The 23873-nt window shown below is 46.8% G+C and overlaps 1 protein-coding gene across 7 annotated transcripts in view; it reads right to left on the reverse strand.

Annotated features, from left to right (window-relative positions):
- Positions 1-23873, reverse strand: part of LOC140197538 (zinc finger protein 521-like) — a 484469-nt gene that overhangs the window by 71245 nt on the left and 389351 nt on the right. Inside the window, exon 7 of one of the 7 annotated variants that reach the window (XM_072257641.1) lies at positions 23338-23444. The exons of the other annotated variants lie outside the window; for them this stretch is intronic. Within the exon in view, the coding sequence (XP_072113742.1) occupies positions 23362-23444 (83 nt within the window). The 3' untranslated portion in view covers positions 23338-23361. Of the gene's footprint in view, positions 1-23337; positions 23445-23873 lie in introns of those variants that run through there. 7 annotated transcript variants of the gene reach the window in all.

A 23873-nucleotide genomic window follows, 5' to 3' on the forward strand; every position in this document is an offset into this window, starting at 1 on the left:
GCTTTAAAAAATATAGAGACAGCAGCAGTCTGTACGGTCCAGAGCATTTACAACCCGCTCTCCTACAAGTCACGGTACACCAGAGCATAGAATCAGGAGAGAGACACAACCTGGTCCTTCACTTGTAACCAGCCTGGAGGATGTGTTGATCTAGGTATCCAGGATAGCCATACATCTATTCAACCTCCCCTCCATATCAGGATGGTTGGTAGGAAGGATGGCAAGTGCAGTGTTAGCATTCATTAAAGAGGACTAGAATATAAAAAGCAAGGATGTAATGCTGAGGCTTTATAAGACATTGGTCAAACTGCACTTATAGAGTATTGTGAGCAGTTTTGGGCTCCATATCTAAGAAAGGATGTGCTGGCATTAGAGAGGGTCCAGAGGAGGTTAACGGGACTGATCCCAGAAATGAAAAGGTTAACACATGAGGAACTTTGATGGCTCTGAGCTTGTTCTTGCTGGAGTTTATAAGAATGAGGGGGATCTCACTGAAAACTGCCAAATATTGAAAGGTCTCAGAATGGAGGGACATTCCTTTAGAATTGAGATGAGGAGGAATTTCTTTAGCTAGAGGGTGATGAATCTGTGGAGGCCAAGTCATTTGGTACATTTAAATTGGAGGTTAATAGGTTCTTAGTCAGGGCATCAAAGCTTATGGGGGGAAAGGCAGGAAAATTAGATTGAGGAGGATAATAAATCAGCCATGATTGAATGGCAGAGTTGACTTGGTGGACTGGGTGGCTTAATTCTGCTCCTATGTGTCATGGTCTTTTGGTAGCCTCTCCCTTCTCCTCCTATAGCTCTGAGATCAGGAAGAGGCTGCGATTGAAAGAGTGCTCAGTCACAGCCTCTTCCTGATTTCCATCGCTCCGCCATTAACGACAATGGTCCCAATAAACCTTCACTGGAAGTCCTTCCTGAAATCTTGTTGACTTTCTACCTTTTTCTTACAACCTTCCTATAACTTCTGGCTACCTTGGCTGGGCTCAGACTAGAGTCAGTGAGCACAGAAACAGGTTGTTTGCCCCATTGAGTTCATGCTCATCGCCAAACAAACACTTACATGGCTCATACACTAATCCCATTTTGTTCCCCCCAGATTCTACCAGTTATCCGTACCTAGGGGCAGTTTAGGGTGGCTAACTAACCTAGAAATCCGTACATCTTTGGGGTGCGGGGGGAAACCAGAGCACCTAGGGGAAATGAATGCGGTCAGAGGGAGAACGTGCAAACTCCACACGCAGGACCGGAGGTCGGGACTGAACCCGAATTAATGGAGCTGGGAGCCAGCTAACAGGGTCACTGTGAGGGGTAACAGCCTTGGGTAAAGGTCAGACTGAGCTTGCCTTCTACGACAGAAACACTTCTCTGGTAGCTGAGCTTCGAGAACGTACCAGAAGCTCAACACCATCCACAAGGCACTTCATCCATCACCTGAAACTCCAGCCATTTTATTTAGCAACACTGCTGGAACGTACTGCCGCAACCACAGGAACTGTGTAAGCACAAGTTGCTGCTGCATTGATCACAAGAGTGAGTGAGAGAGTTATCAGCAGCAGACACCCTAGTCTGGAGATGTGAGGATCAGGGAAGAGGTGGCAGGATCAGCCAAGGGCAGACGGAGAGTACAACACCATGGTGTAGTGCTTGTACTGCGTTGAAATTCATGGTCTGCCTGCATTGTCAATACCTCGCAATTGTTCTGTACAACTCGATGGGGATTAGAGCAGAGCCGTGTCAAGAAAGGAATACAAATAATGGAAAAAAATTCTGCTCTTTTCCTCTCTCTGCTTTCTGATGCCATCAGGTGATCTTAATCTGCTTCAATAACTGGGTTAGGGAATACACAATAATTCGTGTTGCTTGACAAGAAGTATATTTGGTTTTATCGTTCTGCATCACAAGTAGAAATCAACAAAAGTGAGCACTGGAGGCTATTCAGCCCCTCAAGTCTGGCCCACCACTCTATGTTCATTCCTAGGATTGTTGCTGGCAGTGGAAGCAGATACAATAGTGATGAGACAGACACAGGGAATGCAGGGATATGGGTCATGCGCAGGCGGAAGGGATGAATCTACCTTGCTGTTTTGCGCAGCACAAGCATTGCGGGCCAAAGGGCATGATGTTATAACCATCCCTACTTAGCCATGATATTGCATTCATCAGGATTAAATTTCATCTGCTATTTTACCAACTGATCAATATCATTCTGTAGTCTAAGACTTACCTCCTACTTTCAACAATGCCACTAATTTCATGCCCTCTGCAATGTATGAATCACATCTCCTATATTCATGTCCAATTTGTTAATGTGTATAATAAACAGTAAGTGTCCCAGCTCTGGTTCCTGTGGTGCACTGCTGGCCACAGGCTTCCACCATCACCTATCACCTCGTCAGTATTGGATTTAATTTGCCTAGGATCCCATGGACTCAAACCTCTTGGGCCATTCTTCCACGTGAGACCTTGTTAAAGGCCTCACTAAGTCCACACAGACTACATAAACCACACTGCCTACTAACAGAACATTCTGTTACTTCTTGAAAAAATTCAGTCAAATTGGTCAGGCAGGATCTTCTCTTCGCAAAGCCACACTAATTACCTGATTACTCCCTGCGTGCCCTACTCACACCTGGGTGCAATTTACAGCAAGCAACCAATGTGGAACACGGAACACAGAAGAGTACAGGACTGACTGCTTATCCTGTTTATGCCTCAATTTTATAAACTTCAATCAAGTCTCACCTCAGCCTCCACTGCTCCAGAGAATTCTACTCAAGTTTATCCACCCTCTCACTACAGCTCATGTCCTCTCATCCAGGCAGCATTTTGCACCCTCTCCAAAGCCTCTTTGTCCTTCCTTTAATGGGGCCACCAGAAATGCACAGAATTCTTCCAGCCTATTCATTTCTGGGGTATGGGAGGGAACTGAATCATCTACTTAGTCATCGGGAAAATGGACGAACTCCACACAGACAGCACCAGCACCGCCTTGCTCTCTGGAACCGTGAAGTGTCAATTCTGTTTGCTGGGCCATTGTGCTGATTTAAGTTGTTCAGGGGCAATTGCAGGTGTGTAGTGATGTCTTCATCAGTAATATATGTATCAAAACAGCTGTACAAACTCCTGGTCAGTCCACAGTGTTGAACAACCAACTCTTCACATATTGGGAGAGATGTCAATCAAGATATAAGGGATAGCAGATGTTGGAAGCTGGAGCCACAAACAACTTTTGAATTTAGGATTAAGATTAGGATTAGGATTTAGAATTTAGGGAATTTAGGACTATTAAAATAATCCTCCACCATCACCCACCACCCTGTCGATACTGAATTTTGCCAATGTTCAAATGTGAAACAACAGACTTGCTGCTATACAGTGGAGCAGCATTTGTGGATGGAAATTGACTGTCATTTCAGTTTGAGACTGCATTTCAGATGGAAGGTCTCGACATGAAATGTTGACTATTCATTTCCCTCCACAGATGCGGCCTGACCCATTGGGTTCCTCCAGCAGATGGTGTATTGGGTGAGATGTCAAGACTTTTGAGGAGGAAAAGAAGAGTCAAGAGACTACAGCAATAGGGAGAATAGTTGAGGAGGGCTGTGAGAAGACTCGGCAGCAGAAGGAAGGCTATGGTGGTGAATAGGACTGAGAGTCAACATAAGAGCAGCTGCAGCCCATCATGGGACAGCAGTGGGGAGCTCAGCGAGGTAGCAAGGAGTGGGGCACAAAGGGATTTGAGAGATGTGGGATGGTTAACAAGTATATGAAGTAGATCCGGGTGGCCGTGGAGATGAGAGTGGGGTGGGAGTGGGTAAGATTGAGTCAATGGAACAAATGGGTAGAGAGCAGAGTGTGGAGATTGGCTGGGTAGGAGGGAGAGCAGGGACCAGTATCCTGGAACTAGGATATTGAGAAAACTGACAATATTAGCTCAAGAGAAGAGGCATTTAATATCTGTAGAAAGGCTTCTGCTTAGATTCCAGGGGAAGCCAGCTGAACCAATGCATACGATCCTTTAGACCACCAATGGCCTCATTAGCAGCAGTCTTCATCCAACATCTCGACAGGTAGAGCCAGGTTCCTTTGGAAGGCCAATAGCTCTCATCCACGGATGGCCTTACAGGATTAGACGAGCTTTATTTGTCAATGTACATCAAAGTATCAAAATATACCATGAAATGCATTGTTTGTGTCAACAACCAAGACAGTCCGAGATGTGGTGGGGGCAGCCTGCAAGTGTTGTCATGCTTCCGGTGCCAACATATCATGCACACAACTTACTAACTATACATCTTTGGAATGTGGAAGGAAATTGGAACTTCTGGAGGAAACCCACATGATCACGAGGAGAACATATAAACTCCTTAAAGACAGTGGTGAGCATCAAATCCCGATCATTGGCACTGTAAGGCGTTACTCTATCTGCTATGATCCTCATGTGCACACAGCAAGCCCTGTGACCATCTGGAAAGGGGCTGAGAGACCTCCCTCAGGGACTCAGCCCTCTGACCCTTAGGAGCCCAGAGTTTAGAACAGACAAAAAGACCTGGGCCTTGTATCTCGGACACTCCCGCAAAGGCACCATTTACATCACTTACATTGAACAGAAAACGTTGGTGAGGCTGCATCTGGAATATTGTATTTGGTGTCTTGGTCACTGCAATGGGAAAGATGACATTAAACTGGAAAGAATGTAAGGGAGATTTATGAGGACATTGCCAGGATACAAAGGGTAGTTCTGGAGAGAATTTGAGTAGGTTGCGTCTGTTTTCACTGGAGCTCAAGAGAATAATGGATACTCTTATAAAGGTCGAGAACTAGAGGACACACGTTTAAGGTGAGTTAATAGGAAACTGAGGGGCAATCCTTTCACCCAGAGAGTGGTAAGTAAATGGAACGAGCTGCCAGAAGAAGTAGTTGAGGCAAGTACATTGACAACACATAAAAGGCTTGTGAACAGGTTCATGCACAGGAAAGGTACAGTTATGGGCCAAACATGGGCAACTGGGACTAGCTGTAGGTGTGAAGCTTGGTTGTGATGGACTGGTTTGCCAAAGGCCCTGTTTCTGTGCTGTAACACTAACAGATTTTGCTAATTTCCTTGGCTGGCCGATTAAGTGACAACAAACCAGAGACTGTCAATACACAGGGAAAAGGACTGCAAGAAGAAATTGATAGGAAGTCTGAACAATGAGATGTGCAGATTTGGCCGTTGGGGATTCCTCAGTCCCATGTCTGGGCAGAGGGCAGTCACGGGAACAGAAAGAGCTAGTCAATTTCCGCTACGTTCGTGCATCCACTGAGAGCAGGCCAAGTCCAACAAGAGTCACAAGGCATCACTGGCTTTCTGGGACAAAGGCCAAGGAGGAGCAATGGTAAAAGCCTTTAACTGTTTCCTTTCCTTTGGAGAAGCGGAAAGCCAGGCAAGTTGTCACACTGAATGACAGGTTGCGACAGCTTGTTTGTAAGTGACGTGAGTTTGGTTGTGGGGTTGTCAAGGAAATATTGATGTTTCAGGCACTCTCTGGCTTCTAATCATCCTAGCTCCTACACCCCTCCCTATCTCTGTAAACCCCTTAGGCCCATACACATCTTCCCTTCTCAGTAACCCCCTTTGGCCTCTATACGCCTCCTTGCTTCTGTATCCCCCTCTGGTGCCTACACCCCTCCCTATCTTTATAACCCTTCTTCTTACACCTTTCACTATCATTGTAGTCCCCTCCAGCCTCTACATCCCTCCCTGTCTCTGTAACCCTTTGCATCCCCAACATGCCTCCCTATTTCACTCCAGCCCCTACACCCCTCTTAGTCAGCCCCTCAAACTTGCCCCTTCATTAAATTGATCATTGCTGATCTTTTATCTCAGCCCCATTCTCCTGCACTAACCGTTAGCGTGTATTTACTAGAGCTGAGACATGTCTGCCAGTCTCCATCGTGAATACACTCACTGGCCACCTTAGGGAGAGACTTCCATAGATTCACCACCCTCTGGGTGAAGAAATCTCTGGCTTGAATGGTGACCATAAGACCATAAGAGTCAGGAGCAGAATTAGGCCATTCAGCCCATCAAGTCTGCTCAGTGATTTGATCGTGGCAAATTTATTTTGCTTCTCAAACCCATTCTTCTGCCTTCTCTCCATAACCTTTGACTAATCAAGAACCTATCAAGCTCTGCTTTAAATATACCCAATGACTTGCCCTCCACAGCTGTCTGTGGCATTGAACTCCATAGATTCAGAACCCCCTGGAGAAATTCCTCCTCATCTCGGTACTAAATGGACATATTTCTATTCTGAGGCTTTGCCCTCTGGTCCAAAACTCTTCCACGATAGGAAACATCCTCTCCACATCCACTTTATCTAGGTCTTTCAATATTTGTTAGGTTTTAGTGAGTTCCACATCTCATTCTTCCAGTGAGTACAGGCTCAGAGCCAGCAAACATTCCTTAGATGTTAACCCTTTCATCCCCAGGATTATTTTTGTAAACCACTTCTGGACCTCTTTCAATGCCAGCAGATCTTTTCTTAGATACAAAACCCCAAACTGCTCACAACACTCCAAATGTGGTATATCCCTGGATACGCCACACCATTTATGATGTGGTATCAGGCCACAAATTTATCAATCACACCCGCGGTGGACCACTTTCTGGAGGTCCAAGATGCCTACTTCTACAAAGAAGGGATCCGTATGCTCCGCGACTGCTGGACTAAGTATGCAAATGTAGGAAAAATGTGCTAGGTTTTCTAAAACTGACTCCTTCTACCTTTGGTCACAAACTTATCAATCACCCCTCAGTTAATAACTCATCAGGGGTGATTGATACCTTCGTGGCCCAAGGTAGAAGGAGATGAGTTATTAACTTCAAACTTTCTGCACAATCACTCAGAGTTGACCTGCATGTGCATGTAATGAGAGCTGTATAACTCATCATTAGATGTTGTCATTTAAAGTTAAATTGGATAGCTATATGGACAGGAAAGGAATGGAGGGTTATGGGCTGAGTGCAGGTCAGTGGGACTAGGTGAGAGTAGCGTTCAGCACGGACTAGAAGGGCCGAGATGGCCTGTTTCCGTGCTGTAATTGTTATATGGTTGAATGGTTGTATCTCCTTCCACCTTAGGCCACAAACTTATCAATCACCCATCTGTGGACACTTTCTGGAGGTCCAAGATCCATATGCTCCACGACCGCTGGACTAAGTGTGTAAATGTAGAAGGGTACTATGTTGAAAAATAAATGTACTAGGTTTTCTAAAATTGACTCCTTCTACCTTAGGCCACGAACATATCAATCACTCCTTGTATAATGTGAAAACCAGAGGACCCAACACTGACCTCTGCGGAACACCACTAGTCATCCACATCCAACCAGAAAAAGGCTCCCTTTGCCTTCTGGCAGTCAGGCAAGAAGAACCCTTACACAAACACTGTACACCCCAGCCAGTAGGAAATGGAATCCTGCATTTCCTTGATGAGCCTGTGAAGAATTCAAAGAGGTCGTCGTTCATTCTTCTAAACTCTAGTGAGGAGATTGGCCCAGTCTTCTTAACCACACAGCAAACAGCTAACACACCCCAACTAGCTGAGCCCTTTGTAGCACTCAACTTCATGAATTGCCATTCCACTCCCCTGTCCATGGATCCTATGTAGATAGTTGAGGCCCAATCTGCATGAAATGTCCCAGGTCTGTTCTCAACAGGGCAATGTCCATTTTGTCTTCTCAGGCACATAAGTCCTCTTAGACTAAAGCAAGAGGATTTGTGTGCTGGAGAACACAAAATCCCAGCGCGCCAGTTGTTTGCTCTAATTACGTTAACTTTCAGTGAATTGTATATGTGGATGCCAAGTTCATTTTGAACACCAGTATCTTTCAATTGCCTATTATTTTAAGGACACTGCTTTCTCTATTTTTCCCAGGAAGCTACTGACACCTGAGTGTGACTCTGCCCCAGAAACCAAACTAACATCACTCCGGAATCCCAACCCTCCCTGTGGGAGTGTGTTACACATTCTCAATGTTCCCTGTAACCTAACTGGGCAGCTATCTTATATTAATAAATGTATGAGGAATGTGTGATGTCTTTGGGATGTTATAAGGTGTTGGTTAGACCCATTTAGAATATTTTGAGCAATTTTGGGTCCCATATCTAAGGAAGCCTGTGCTGGCCCTGGAGAGGGTCCAGAGGAATTTCACGAGAATGATCCCAGGAATGAAAGGCTTAACATATGAGAGGCATTTGATGTTTCTGGAACGCTTCTATGCTATTCATCACTAGGAGAGTCTAGAATCTGAGGGTACAGCCTCAGACTAAAGGAGCATCCTTTTAGAACTGAAATAGGGAGGAATTTTTACAGCCAGAGGGTGGTTGAACTGTGGAATTCATTGCAACAGAGATGTGGAGGCCAAGTTACTGGGCGTATTTGAGGCAGAGATTAACACTCTGGATCTTTGATTGATAAAGGGTTAGAGGTTACAGGAGTAGGCAGGAGAATGGGCTTGAGAAAAATATCAGCTCTGATTGAATAGCAGAGCAGACTTGATGGGCCAAATAGCCTAATTCTGCTCCTATATCTTGTGGTCTAACTCTAGATCTGATCACCCCTAGTGGAATTGTCTTCTTTGATTTCTAATGCATGGCAGAACCTGCCATTCATTGCTGTTGTCAATCCCTCCTGTTATAATTAAGTTGGTGTCAAGTTCTTGCATTGAACTGTCACTTTTCTGAACTTTCAACTCTTTATCAAAGAAACAGTCAGTGGGCCGTCACTCCAGAGACACTGTCAACAATCAGCATAAATATCCTTTTATCTCATGCATGTAGACAGCTCAACAGTCTACCAGTAAAGAAAGCAAAATTATTTCAACATGTTCCGTAATTGTCACCGACTCCCAGTAGATCACTGCTGTTAATTCTCGATTTAATCGCAACACAACAACGTTGTACCATTGGGGGATAGACTATGAAATGTTAGCAGCAAAGACCACTCTGTCAAATTTGATGCTGCCTCTGTCTAACACTCTTCCCCACATGTTTGACTGGCAGCTTGAGTCTCCCACCCACCTCAGTCTCTCTGCCCTCGTGACTGTGGGAAGCAGTCTTGGCCCAAGAGTCAGAGCCTCTCATTTCTTTTATGAAGTAATCCATTGGGTTCAAGGATTAGTTACTTTCATCAGTTCAGAAGGTGAGGGAGGGACTTCATAGAAACCTTCTGAATACTGAAAGGCCTGAATAGAATGGACATGAAAGGCCTGAATAGAATGGACATGGAGAGGATGTTTCCATTACTAGGAGAGCCTGGGATTTGAGGGCACAGCCTCAGAGTAAAGGGACATGCCTTTACGACTGAGATGAGGGATTTCTTCAACTCAAGGTTGGAGGGTCTGTGGGATTCACTGTCACGGAGGGCTGCAAAGGCATACTTAAGAGAACGACTGAAAGGTTCTTGATTGTTAAGGGGGGGTTAAAGGTTATAGGGAGAAAGTGGGAGAATGGGGGTAAGAAAAAAATCATCTATGATTGAATGGTGCAGCAGACCCAGACTAATTCTGCTCCTATATCTTAAAGTCCTATGGTTTTCTTGGTTCTGAGGTTTGTGTGGGAGTCACAGATTGCATAGATGGGCAGTAGGTAATTGACTGGGTAGTTTATGAGGGCGTTCATCACTTCAGATGGGATTGTCTGTGCCCCCATTTATGGTTCTTCATCCCATCCAGAATACTCCTTCTCTGCTTTGACTGGTCATGGACCAGAGCTCCCAGGATAGAGGCACTGAACATAAAACAATGCATAGCAATACAGGCTATTCAGCCCACAATGATGTGCTGACCTTTTAACCTTCTCCAAGATCAATCGAACACATCCCTCCCACACAGCCACCCATTTTTCTATCATCCACGTTTTTATTTAAGAGTCTCTTAAATGTCCCTCATTCCACACCTGGCAGTGTTTTGCACACACCACCACTCTCTATGTAGTAGGTCTTCCTTTGACATCCCCCGTAAAGTCTTTGCGTCATATGTGGTCATGTCCTTCAGCCCAACTTATCCATGCTGACCAAGGAGCCCAACGAAGCCAGACCCATTTGCCCTCATTTGGCCCATATCCCTCGAAACCTTTTCTATCCATGTACCTGTCCAAAATGCCTTTTAAATGTTGTTACTATACCTGCCTCAACCACGACTTCTGGCAGCTCATTTCACATATTAACCACTCTCTGTGTGAAAAAGTTACCCCTCTTTAAATTTCCTATTAAATCTCTTCCTGCTCACCTTAAACCTAAACCATCTAGTTCTTGATTCCCAATGCCCAGGGGAAAAAAAAACTGAGTAAATTCTCTGCCTTCCTGTAATTTCTCCCTCCTTCCCCCTTCTCTCTTCTTCCATTCCCCATTCTGGTTGCCCCCTCACCCTTTCTCCTCATCTGCTTATCATCTCCCTTTGGTTCTCCTCCTCCTTCTATTACTTCCATGGTCTATTCTCCTCTCCTACCAGATTTCCTCTTCTTCAGCCCTTTACATTTTCCACCTATCTACTCCCAGCTTCTTCATTCCCCTTTGCCTACGCATCCACCACCCTATCACCTGGTGTTCACCTATCACCAGCCAGCTTGTAATCCTCTCCCTTCTTATTCTGGCTTTTGCCCTCTTCCTTTCCAGTCCTGATGAAGGGTCTCGGCCCAGAAAGTCAACTGTTTATTTCCCTTCAGAGATGCTGCCTGGCCTGCTGAGTTCCTTTAGTATTTTGAGTGTGTTGCAATCATCCTATTTATGCCCCTCATGATTTTATACACCTCTATAAGATCACCCCTCAGTATCCCACACTCCAAGGAATAAAGTCCCACACTGCCCAACCTCTCCTTATAGCTCAGACCCTTGACTCCGGGCAACCTTTCCATAAGACTGGTGTATTCGTTTAGGGAAACTTATAGCAGCACATCTTAAATCTTTTTGAGGTAACACACAAATCACTGGAGGAACTGAATGGATCAGGTAGCATCTGTGAATGGAAATGGATTGTTGATGTTTCGGGTTGGGACCCTTCATCCGGTTTGAGCAATAGAAACATAGAAAACTACAGCATAATACAGGCCCTTTGGCCAACAAAGTTGTGCCAAACATGTCCCTACCTTAGAAATTACTAGAGATACCCATAGCCCTCTATTTTTCTAAGCTCCATATACCTATCCAAAAGTCTCTTAAAAGACCCTATCGTATCCGCCTCCACCATCGTTGCCGACAGCCCGTTCCACGCACTCACCACTCTCTGCGTAAAAGAAATTACCCCTGACATCTCCTCCGTACCTACTCCCAAGCACCTTAAACCTGTGTCCTCTTGTAGCAGCCATTTCAGCCCTGGGAAAAAGCCTCTGACTATCCACACGATCAATGCCTCTCATCATCTTATACACCTCTATCAGGTCACCTCTCATCCTCCGTCACTCCAAGTAGAAAAGGCCGAGTTCACTCAACCTGTTTTCAGAAGGCATGCTCCCCAATCCAGGCAACATCCTTGTAAATCTTCTCTGCACCCTTTCAATGGTTTCCACATCCTTCCAGTAGCGAGGCGGGGTAGTCAGTATAAAGATAGAGGGGAATACTGCCGGCCTTAAACAGGCATGGGTGGATGGATTGGGTATAGAACTGACAGAGGAGGTCTGGGATGAGTGTTTAAAGAGTATACATGATTGTTCGGTCAACATCAGACAGACTTATACAGTTTAAAACAATACATAGACTTCATTATTCCAAAGAAAAGTTGCACAGTTTCTACCCTGATGTTTCATCAGTTTGTAATAGATGTAAATCTGTGAACAGTAACTTGTCACATTCATTCTGTTCATGTTGTAAGCTTTATGCATACTGGAAAAGTATTTTTCACTGTTTCTCTGAGGCTTATGGGAAGCGGTGGGAACCAGACCCGCTCATAGCCATCCTTGGAGCAACAAGCTCCCTATCTTCAGCCAATATGTATGAAAAAGCGGCTGTATTGTTTGGCATGGTGATTGCTGAGAAGTTAATCCTGCCAATGTGGGAAATGGACTCTGTGCGTATGTACGATCTGTGGCTGAGAGAACTGGCAAATACTTTACATTTGGAGAGACTGAGACTATGTAATGAGGACAGAGGGGACATCTTTGAAGGGATATGGGGCCCTGTATTGGCTTTCTTACGGGGTGAGGACTGAGGTTTTTTGGTGCGGTGAACCTCCGCTGTGTGTGTTTACTTTTGCCTTTATATTTTTCTCCCTTTTGCTGCTCAATATTTAATTAGATTTTGTTAAGGTTGTGGTTTTTGTCGATTTGCTTTTTTTTTGTTTTTTTGTTTGTAATAAAAAAAAGAATATTTAAAAAAAGATAGAGGGGAGGTAGTCAGTATAAAGAGGTGAGGGTGAAGGGGGAGCTGGAGGGTGATGGTGGATCCAGGTGAGGAGGGAGAGTGGGAACAGTGACAGAAGCTGGCAGGTGAGAGGTGGAGATAATGGTAGAGGGTGATGGTGGATCCAGGTGAGGAGGGAGAGTGGGAACAGTGACAGAAGCTGGCAGGTGAGAGGTGGAGATAATGGTAGAGGGTGATGGTGGATCCAGGTGAGGAGGGAGAGTGGGAACAGTGACAGAAGCTGGCAGGTAAGAGGTGGAGGTAATGGTAGAGGGTGATGGTGGATCCAGGTGAGGAGGGAGAGTGGGAACAGTGACAGAAGCTGGCAGGTGAGAGGTGGAGATAATGGTAGAGGGTGATGGTGGATCCAGGTGAGGAGGGAGAGTGGGAACAGTGACAGAAGCTGGCAGGTGAGAGGTGGAGGTAATGGTAGAGGGTGATGGTGGATCCAGGTGAGGAGGGAGAGTGGGAACAGTGACAGAAGCTGGCAGGTGAGAGGTGGAGATAATGGTAGAGGGTGATGGTGGATCCAGGTGAGGAGGGAGAGTGGGAACAGTGACAGAAGCTGGCAGGTGAGAGGTGGAGGTAATGGTAGAGGGTGATGGTGGATCCAGGTGAGGAGGGAGAGTGGGAACAGTGACAGAAGCTGGCAGGTGAGAGGTAGAGATAATGGTAGAGGGTGATGGTGGATCCAGGTGAGGAGGGAGAGTGGGAACAGTGACAGAAGCTGGCAGGTGAGAGGTGGAGATAATGGTAGAGGGTGATGGTGGATCCAGGTGAGGAGGGAGAGTGGGAACAGTGACAGAAGCTGGCAGGTGAGAGGTGGAGGTAATGGTAGAGGGTGATGGTGGATCCAGGTGAGGAGGGAGAGTGGGAACAGTGACAGAAGCTGGCAGGTGAGAGGTGGAGATAATGGTAGAGGGTGATGGTGGATCCAGGTGAGGAGGGAGAGTGGGAACAGTGACAGAAGCTGGCAGGTGAGAGGTGGAGGTAATGGTAGAGGGTGATGGTGGATCCAGGTGAGGAGGGAGAGTGGGAACAGTGACAGAAGCTGGCAGGTGAGAGGTGGAGATAATGGTAGAGGGTGATGGTGGATCCAGGTGAAGAGGGAGAGTGGGAACAGTGACAGAAGCTGGCAGGTGAGAGGTGGAGGTAATGGTAGAGGGTGATGGTGGATCCAGGTGAGGAGGGAGAGTGGGAACAGTGACAGAAGCTGGCAGGTGAGAGGTGGAGATAATGGTAGAGGGTGATGGTGGATCCAGGTGAGGAGGGAGAGTGGGAACAGTGACAGAAGCTGGCAGGTGAGAGGTGGAGATAATGGTAGAGGGTGATGGGTGGATCCAGGTGAGGAGGGAGAGTGGGAACAGTGACAGAAGCTGGCAGGTGAGAGGTGGAGATAATGGTAGAGGGTGATGGTGGATCCAGGTGAGGAGAGAGAGTGGGAACGGTGACAGAAGCTGGCAGGTGAGAGGTGGAGATAATGGTAGAGGGTGATGGTGGATCCAGGTGAGGAGGGAGAGTGGGAACGGTGACAGAAGCTGGCAGGTGAGAGGTGGAGATAATGGTAGAGGGTGATGGGTGGATCCAGGTGAGGAGGGAGAGTGGGAACGGTGACAGAAGCTGGCAGGTGAGAGGTGGAGATAATGGTAGAGGGTGATGGTGGATCCAGGTGAGGAGAGAGAGTGGGAACGGTGACAGAAGCTGGCAGGTGAGAGGTGGAGATAATGGTAGAGGGTGATGGGTGGATCCAGGTGAGGAGGGAGAGTGGGAACGGTGACAGAAGCTGGCAGGTGAGAGGTGGAGATAATGGTAGAGGGTGATGGTGGATCCAGGTGAGGAGGGAGAGTGGGAACAGTGACAGAAGCTGGCAGGTGAGAGGTGGAGATAATGGTAGAGGGTGATGGTGGATCAAGGTGAGGAGGGAGAGTGGGAACAGTGACAGAAGCTGGCAGGTGAGAGGTGGAGGTAATGGTAGAGGGTGATGGTGGATCCAGGTGAGGAGGGAGAGTGGGAACAGTGACAGAAGCTGGCAGGTGAGAGGTAGAGATAATGGTAGAGGGTGATGGTGGATCCAGGTGAGGAGGGAGAGTGGGAACAGTGACAGAAGCTGGCAGGTGAGAGGTGGAGATAATGGTAGAGGGTGATGGTGGATCCAGGTGAGGAGGGAGAGTGGGAACAGTGACAGAAGCTGGCAGGTGAGAGGTGGAGGTAATGGTAGAGGGTGATGGTGGATCCAGGTGAGGAGGGAGAGTGGGAACAGTGACAGAAGCTGGCAGGTGAGAGGTGGAGATAATGGTAGAGGGTGATGGTGGATCCAGGTGAGGAGGGAGAGTGGGAACAGTGACAGAAGCTGGCAGGTGAGAGGTGGAGATAATGGTAGAGGGTGATGGTGGATCCAGGTGAAGAGGGAGAGTGGGAACAGTGACAGAAGCTGGCAGGTGAGAGGTGGAGGTAATGGTAGAGGGTGATGGTGGATCCAGGTGAGGAGGGAGAGTGGGAACAGTGACAGAAGCTGGCAGGTGAGAGGTGGAGATAATGGTAGAGGGTGATGGTGGATCCAGGTGAGGAGGGAGAGTGGGAACAGTGACAGAAGCTGGCAGGTGAGAGGTGGAGATAATGGTAGAGGGTGATGGGTGGATCCAGGTGAGGAGGGAGAGTGGGAACAGTGACAGAAGCTGGCAGGTGAGAGGTGGAGATAATGGTAGAGGGTGATGGTGGATCCAGGTGAGGAGAGAGAGTGGGAACGGTGACAGAAGCTGGCAGGTGAGAGGTGGAGATAATGGTAGAGGGTGATGGTGGATCCAGGTGAGGAGGGAGAGTGGGAACAGTGACAGAAGCTGGCAGGTGAGAGGTGGAGATAATGGTAGAGGGTGATGGGTGGATCCAGGTGAGGAGGGAGAGTGGGAACAGTGACAGAAGCTGGCAGGTGAGAGGTGGAGATAATGGTAGAGGGTGATGGTGGATCCAGGTGAGGAGAGAGAGTGGGAACGGTGACAGAAGCTGGCAGGTGAGAGGTGGAGATAATGGTAGAGGGTGATGGGTGGATCCAGGTGAGGAGGGAGAGTGGGAACGGTGACAGAAGCTGGCAGGTGAGAGGTGGAGATAATGGTAGAGGGTGATGGTGGATCCAGGTGAGGAGGGAGAGTGGGAACGGTGACAGAAGCTGGCAGGTGAGAGGTGGAGATAATGGTAGAGGGTGATGGTGGATCCAGGTGAGGAGGGAGAGTGGGAACAGTGACAGAAGCTGGCAGGTGAGAGGTGGAGATAATGGTAGAGGGTGATGGTGGATCCAGGTGAGGAGGGAGAGTGGGAACAGTGACAGAAGCTGGCAGGTGAGAGGTGGAGATAATGGTAGAGGGTGATGGTGGATCCAGGTGAGGAGGGAGAGTGGGAACAGTGACAGAAGCTGGCAGGTAAGAGGTGGAGGTAATGGTAGAGGGTGATGGTGGATCCAGGTGAGGAGGGAGAGTGGGAACAGTGACAGAAGCTGGCAGGTGAGAGGTGGAGGTAATGGTAGAGGGTGATGGTGGATCCAGGTGAGGAGGGAGAGTGGGAACAGTGACAGAAGCTGGCAGGTGAGAGGTGGAGATAATGGTAGAGGGTGATGGTGGATCCAGGTGAGGAGGGAGAGTGGGAACAGTGACAGAAGCTGGCAGGTGAGAGGTGGAGATAATGGTAGAGGGTGATGGTGGATCCAGGTGAGGAGGGAGAGTGGGAACAGTGACAGAAGCTGGCAGGTGAGAGGTGGAGGTAATGGTAGAGGGTGATGGTGGATCCAGGTGAGGAGGGAGAGTGGGAACAGTGACAGAAGCTGGCAGGTGAGAGGTGGAGATAATGGTAGAGGGTGATGGTGGATCCAGGTGAAGAGGGAGAGTGGGAACAGTGACAGAAGCTGGCAGGTGAGAGGTGGAGGTAATGGTAGAGGGTGATGGTGGATCCAGGTGAGGAGGGAGAGTGGGAACAGTGACAGAAGCTGGCAGGTGAGAGGTGGAGATAATGGTAGAGGGTGATGGTGGATCCAGGTGAGGAGGGAGAGTGGGAACAGTGACAGAAGCTGGCAGGTGAGAGGTGGAGATAATGGTAGAGGGTGATGGGTGGATCCAGGTGAGGAGGGAGAGTGGGAACAGTGACAGAAGCTGGCAGGTGAGAGGTGGAGATAATGGTAGAGGGTGATGGTGGATCCAGGTGAGGAGAGAGAGTGGGAACGGTGACAGAAGCTGGCAGGTGAGAGGTGGAGATAATGGTAGAGGGTGATGGTGGATCCAGGTGAGGAGGGAGAGTGGGAACAGTGACAGAAGCTGGCAGGTGAGAGGTGGAGATAATGGTAGAGGGTGATGGGTGGATCCAGGTGAGGAGGGAGAGTGGGAACAGTGACAGAAGCTGGCAGGTGAGAGGTGGAGATAATGGTAGAGGGTGATGGTGGATCCAGGTGAGGAGAGAGAGTGGGAACGGTGACAGAAGCTGGCAGGTGAGAGGTGGAGATAATGGTAGAGGGTGATGGCTGGATCCAGGTGAGGAGGGAGAGTGGGAATAGAGACAGAGGCTGGCAGGTGAGGTGGAGATGATGGAGAGCTGCAAATGGTGGAATCTGATAGAAGAGGAAGGGACTGCCTAGTGAAGATGGGGAGGACAAATGGGGACAGTGGAGGGAGGAGACCCATTGAGAGAAGTGTATAGATGATGGGCAGATGAAGTGGGTGAAAGAGGAGAAAGAAGCAGGGCGATGGGGATTGGAAGGTTATGGGAGGAACTAGAAGATCAGGAGGAGAGAGAGAGAGACCAGGGACAGAGGGGAAGCAGGTTACTGGAAGGTGGAGAATTCAATGCTCATAGTCGGGTTGTAGTCTAATCTGCTTGCCTGGAAATAACAAAGCTCGGAAAGAGAATCTGCTTCAGGAGTCTGGAGTGAGGCCTGTGAGCAAAGTGGCTGTCCAGGAGAGTAACCAGGGTCCCAGTGCTGGGGACCTCGGCCTTTGGTTCATGGGTCACTGACCCTCTAGTGAAGCTGCATAAAGCTACAAGGAGACAATAGGGGTGGGGGTGGGGGTTTGAGGGGAGATGGGCTCCTGTGGATTAACAGAGTCAGAGAGTCAAACCAATCCCACCCCACTGAAGCTCTCTGCACTTTGGCATTTCCAGTCTATATGAGAGAACATGCTCACACTCAATGTCAGAAAGACCAAGGAATTGATTGCATACTCTTAGGGAGTCATGAGAACACACACCAGTCTTCAATGAGGGGCCATCAGTGTGAGCAGCTTCAAGTTCCTGGGTGTCAATGTCTCAGGGGATCTATCCTGTCGCCAAAATATTGATGCACTCACAAAGAAGGTGGCAATAGTTGGATAGTTATTGAATGCCATCCCCAGTCCTTCCTCCACCCCAACCCGTCTGTAGCACCTCTACCCTGGAATTATGAGCTGCCAGTCCAGTGCTTCCTTTGGCTATGTCTCTGTAGAACAGAGAGCCAAATTGCCTCATTCTGTGCTGTACATGTCAAGCAAAGCACTGCCATTTCAGACATTTTCCATTGCTGATTTGCAATCAGGAATGTGCAGACTGCTGAGGCGGATTTAATGGGAGCGGTTGAATGGGAATGGTACTTGAAAGGAAAGGTAGGTGTGAGAAAGAGCAGTGCTGGTGATTTATAAGAGAATGCTTTCAAACAGGCTTAGGAGGGTGAATATCCTTTTCCTTGGTGACGAGATTCACTCCCATTTTATATTAAAAACTTATATAAAAACACAATTGGAACAACCCAGAGGAATAACTCAGTCTCAAAGGGTTAACATAATAGTTCTTTAATTTAGCAGAATTAATGCTGTTGTGTACAGCAATGTGAAAAGCAATTGCACCTTCACTCAAGAGCAGAGCCACAAATGCCAGGGAGTGGAACGAGTTGTCTCGTTGCGAGGCAGAGGCTGCGTTAAGCACTGCTTTGATAAGCATTAAGCATTCCCTGAACGCAGCGCTATTGCAGTGCTCCAGAACTGGAAGGCACTGTTGGCCCTCACTGGTCTCACACTGGAACAGGTACTCAAGTAGTGCACAGCAGATGTAGATGGCGGGCGGGGGGGAGGGCACAATGGAAACGGGATGTGTCAACTGCTCTGTGTGGGGATAAGGCTCCTTCGCAGCCAACCCGGAATAGGGGGAAATGCTCCTATTAGTCTGAGGAGGAAAAGCATTATTTCACTCAGTCAGAGCGCCAGGACTCGAGGGACTGGGTTATAGGGAGAGGAGGACAGGCTGGGGCTTTACTTCCTCAAAGAATGAGGGGTGATTGAAGTAGAAAACTGAGAAGGCCACAAAGAATTTGAAGTAGCTGGTGCACACCGGTAGCTGATCCAGCTGAGCATGAATTTGGTACAGTTTTTACATCCTCAGTTGATGAGATTACCAGTAAAACTGCATTTTGATAACAGAACAGTGGCGCAGAAAGACTTAATTAAGTAGAAGACTAGATCCTGATTACAGAAAAAAATTATTATCCACAGGTGTAACAGCAAATCCAATTTTCTATTACAACAAGGGGTGCATGCTTTAACAGACAGACATTCATGAAGTTCCTGGAACTTGATGTTGTCACTGCTACATTCCAAGTCTCTACTCATTCTGCGCTTTGTCTGCGGTTCCGTTACTGCATTAGCACAATCCACATCCATATTTACTAGTTATTTCTCCAACAACAGAGACCTTATAGAGGTGGATAAATTGGTAAACTGGTTCATTATTGTCACGTATGCCAAGATATTGTGAAAAACAGTGTTTTATGTGCCATCCATCCTGATCATTTCATTACAACACTGCACTGAGGTAAACAACAGCAGAATGCAGAATATTGGGTTACAGCTACAGACAAAGTGCAGTGCAGGTAGACAATATGGTGCAAGTTCATAATGACATAGATTGTGAGGTCAAGATCTGTCTTATTGTACAAGCAAGGAGAGGTTGGATAAACTTGAGTTGTTTTCCCTGGAGTGTCAGAATTTGAGGCGAGTGCTGATGCCAGTTTATAAGATTGTGAAGGGAATAGAGACAATAGACAGCAGGTATCTTTTCGCCAAAGTCGAAACGTCTAATACTAGTGGGCGCGCATTTAGGTGAGATGGGTTAAGTTCAATGGGGATGTGCAGGACTAGTTTTATTTTACTCAGAGTAGGGGTGACTGACGTGTGCTGCCAGGAATGCTGCTGGAAGTAATGATGTTTAAGAGGCTTTTAGATAGGCAAATGAATGTGCAGGGAATGGAGGGATATGGACATTGTATAGGCAGAAGGGATTAATTTAATTAGGAGTTAATTACTAGTTTAATTAGTTCAGCACAACATCGTGAGACAGAGGGCCTGTTCCTGTACTGTATTGTTCTATGTTCTATGACACTGCAGTGCAGTGTAGTGTGGGCTGGAGAGTGTTACACCTCTTGGTGAACACAAAACGATCCAAAGGCACTATTTTAAGAAGTGTCCCAGCTAATATTCATCTCTTAAAGAACATTACTGAAATTGATATCCCAGTCTAATTTTACTTGTGAGAGCTTGCTGTGTATACTTCTGCTATCATGTTTCACAGCAGGGAAGACTTCAAAATGTAAAGATACGGAAAAGTTTGGAGAGAATGGATGTGGAGAGGATGTTTCCATCAGTAGAAGAGCCTAGGACCAGAGACCACAGGCTCAGAATAAAGACACATCCCTTTCAGACAGAGGGTGGTAAATCTGTGGAATTCATTGTCACTGAGGGCTGAGGAGGCCAAATCATTGGGTGTATTTAAAGCGGAGGTTGATAAAGGTGTTAAAGGGTTACAGGGAGATAGAGGAAGAATGATTGACAAACTATCAGCCATGATTGAATGGCGGAGCAGATTCGACAGGCTGAGTGGCCCAATTCTGCTCCTGTATCTGTACCTTGTGGAGGCTGTAAAGTGCCAGAGGAATGCACATTTTCCTCTGCTGTTAACTCCCCAGCATCCTATCGTTCACTAGTGAGACTTGGAACTTAATCTCATTGAGCTTTTGCCAGGACATTTTTTTAACTGTAGCTCGGGTCTAGACACCTCTAATTACAAATGTCTTGTGCCAAAGAGGTTGACAGGCAGCAATTAACACCTAACACACTGCTGGAGACTTGTTTCCACGTTTATCAATGTGACTTATCTTTTGGTGCTGGTTTCAGCTCTTGCCCACGCTCAAGTGCAAAATATGCCAGATCCGTCCAAAAGGACAAGTGGACGACAGGAAACGTTGCACCCACCCACGCTTGGGGAGACACACACGTCTGCCACAGCAGGACAGGCAGGTGACAGGAAACCTTGCAACCCATGCTTTGGGAGACACACGTCTGCCACAGCAGGACAGGCGGACGACAGGAAATCTTGCACCCAAGCTTGGGGAGACACACACGTCTGCTACAGCAGGACAGGCGGATGACAGCAAACCTTGCACTCAACCTTGAGAGACACACACGTCTGCTACAGCTAGGGTTGCCAACTTTCTCACTCCCAAATAAGGGACAAAAGTAGCAGTCAAATACGGGACACTTATGTTTACCCCGAGAAAGACTACCATGACCATGAGGCCTTGCGTGGGCACCTGTGTGCGCATGCGTGACGTGCACGTGCATGTATGTGCCCATTTTTTTTTCTACAAATCGGTTTTGGCTTAATCTTCCCGATTCTGTTAAGTGAAACTACACTGTACATACATTATTTCTACTTTATATAGGCTGTGTATTTATCATATCATTCCTGCTTTTACTATATTTTAGTGTTATTTTAGGTTTTACGTGTTATTTGGTATGATTTGGTAGGTTATTTTTTGGGTCTGGGAACACTCAAAAATTTTTCCCATATAAATTAATGGTAATTGCTTCTTCGCTTTACGCCACTTTGGCACGAAAGGTTTCATAGGAACGCTCTACCTTCGTGGGGGAAATACGGGACAAGAGCGGTCCCGTATGGGACAGACCAATTTAGCCCAATATACAGGATGTCCCGGCTAATACGGGACAGTTGGCAACCCTAGCTACACCAAGCACAGGCCCCAGGTCCAGGCTTCCACACTGATCTCTAAATCAGGCCCCACGCACAAATTGAAAGTTCACAGCCTACTTCAGACCTTTGATAACCTTGTTCTATGTGAGAAAATCAGACAGATTGGGCTTGTGCCTGTTGAAGTTTAGTAGACTGAGAGGAGACCTGATCGAAAGTCATGATCTGGAAGGGTTGTGACAGAGGATACTTAAAATGCAGAGAGTTCTGGGCACAGAGCAGCACATCTAAACATCTCACTGCCTCGGTAAAGCAGCCAGCAGAATTAGGCCATTCAGCCTGGCGAGTCTGCCCCACCATTCAATCACGGCTGATAGTTGATTGAATTCTTCCTCTTTCTCCCTGTAACCCTTTAACACCCTTATCAATCAATAGTCAACCTCCACTTTAAACACACCCAAAGACCTGATCCTCGCTAAATATTCTCTCTTCTATCCCCTCCCTTTGGGAAGAAGGTACAAAAGACCGAAAGGATCTACCATGGGTCTCAAGAAAGCTTCTATCCTGCTGTATTAAGACTACTCACAGGAAGGCCTCTTGACCTCACCGTCAACCTTATTATGACCTTGCACCTTATTGTCTGCCTGCACTGTACTTGCTCTCTAACTGTAAGAGTTTAGTGTGCTTTCTGTAATTGTTTTACCATATTCTTCCTGAATGTACTACTGATACTTATGAACAATATGCAAAAGAAGTCTTTCACTGTACTTTGGTACATGTAATGATGATAAACTAATTCACCAATTTTCAAATGTAATTTTTCCCTCTTGTAGGAGAACAGGGACCTGGGGTGATGGGTTAAACTATGGACTCATACATTTGAGATAAAATTCTTCCTCAAAGTCAAGAGTCTCTGCCTGAAGAGAGCAGTGGAAGTTGAGGCTGTGACTATCCTTAAGGCCATTGTACTTTATCAGAAGTGGGTGATAAGTTATCAGAAGGAAGCACCAAGGATGCATTCAGATAACACATGGGCTATGTGGGAGAGAAGAGTTAGAATGAATAGTGTAAAGGATCAGCACAACATGGTGGGCTGAAGGGCCTCTACTGTGCTGTAATGTTCTTTGTTAATTGTTATAATCTTATTGAATGGGGGAGAAGGGTTAGATATGGCTACTCCTGTTCCTAATCTGTGTTGAGATTGGTGTTGTATTCCCTTCAACACACAGTGTTGGGTTCCTGGAGTGCACTGCTTGGGGTGCTGGTGGAACAGATACAACTGGGATGTTCAAGAGGCTGTTAGACAGAGACATGAATGTGCAGTAAAGGGAAGGCTATGGACATTGTGTAGGCATAAGGGATTAGTTTAAAAAGGCATTTATTTGATTACTAATTTAATTAGTCTGGCATGCACTGTGGGCCAAGGGCCTATTTCTGTGCTATATTCTTCTATGTTCTATGAATAAATTTCTAAAGTATCTGGCTTGCAGAAATGCTTTGGGATGTGCACGGCATTGAAGGAATGTAATCCTTTCCTTTCAGTCCCACCTCACGCTACCCACAACATCCTTGACGAGAAGGACTCACCCTTCCCATGTGCGTCTTCCCAACCTAAACTCCATCCCGAAACCTCTCTATGTCCCTCCTCATTCCCTTCGCTTTTTAACTTGCCCTCTCTACATCGAAATCAAAAACAAAACTGCCAAGGCTGGCAACTTTAAACAAGAAATGGATAATGCAGGAAACACTCAGTGGTCAGGCTGCATCTCTGGAGAAAGAAGTACTTAACATTAATTGCGTCTCTCTGCACAGTTGCTACCTGACTTGCTGAAATTTTCCAACATTTGCTGCCGTACTCTTCTCTCTAAATCTTTTGCATTCTTACCAAAGGTGCCTCCCTTCATGCTATCACAGGCATACCCTTTCACTCTCCCTGCCCCTGAGACTTACCTTTAACCTTTACTGTTTCCTGGGTTCTTTTGTAAGTTCACTGATCTGAAACATGAACTTCATTTCTCTCTTCACAGATGCTGCCGGACCCTCTGAGTACCTTCAGCAACGTTAATTCATCTGGTCCATTATGAGCCAGGATTGTGGAGAATGAATGAGAAGATTCCACAAAAGAAATAAGATGACTTGCTGGATGGGAATTAACATCCCTAATATAATTCAATTTACAAGAAGATGTAGGTAATATTTGTTATCAATTTCCTAAACCTATAAGCATAATGTGAAGAAGTTGCTCCTCTGGTCTCATTTAAATTTTTTCCCTCTCACTTTAAACCTATGCCCTATATTCATTTATTACGTCCCTTATGATATTATATACCTCTACAAGGTCTCCTATACTCCCAGGAGAACAGTTTCAACCTATTCAGCCTCTCCTTTTAACATAAGTCCTCCAGTCCCAGTAACATCCTTGAGAGTCTTTTTTAAATCTTCCCAGTTTAATGACATCCTTCCAGTAGTGAGGTGACCAGAACACACACACTACTCCAA

Source organism: Mobula birostris, chromosome 1, assembly GCF_030028105.1.
Source record: "Mobula birostris isolate sMobBir1 chromosome 1, sMobBir1.hap1, whole genome shotgun sequence".
NCBI lineage: Eukaryota > Metazoa > Chordata > Chondrichthyes > Myliobatiformes > Myliobatidae > Mobula > Mobula birostris.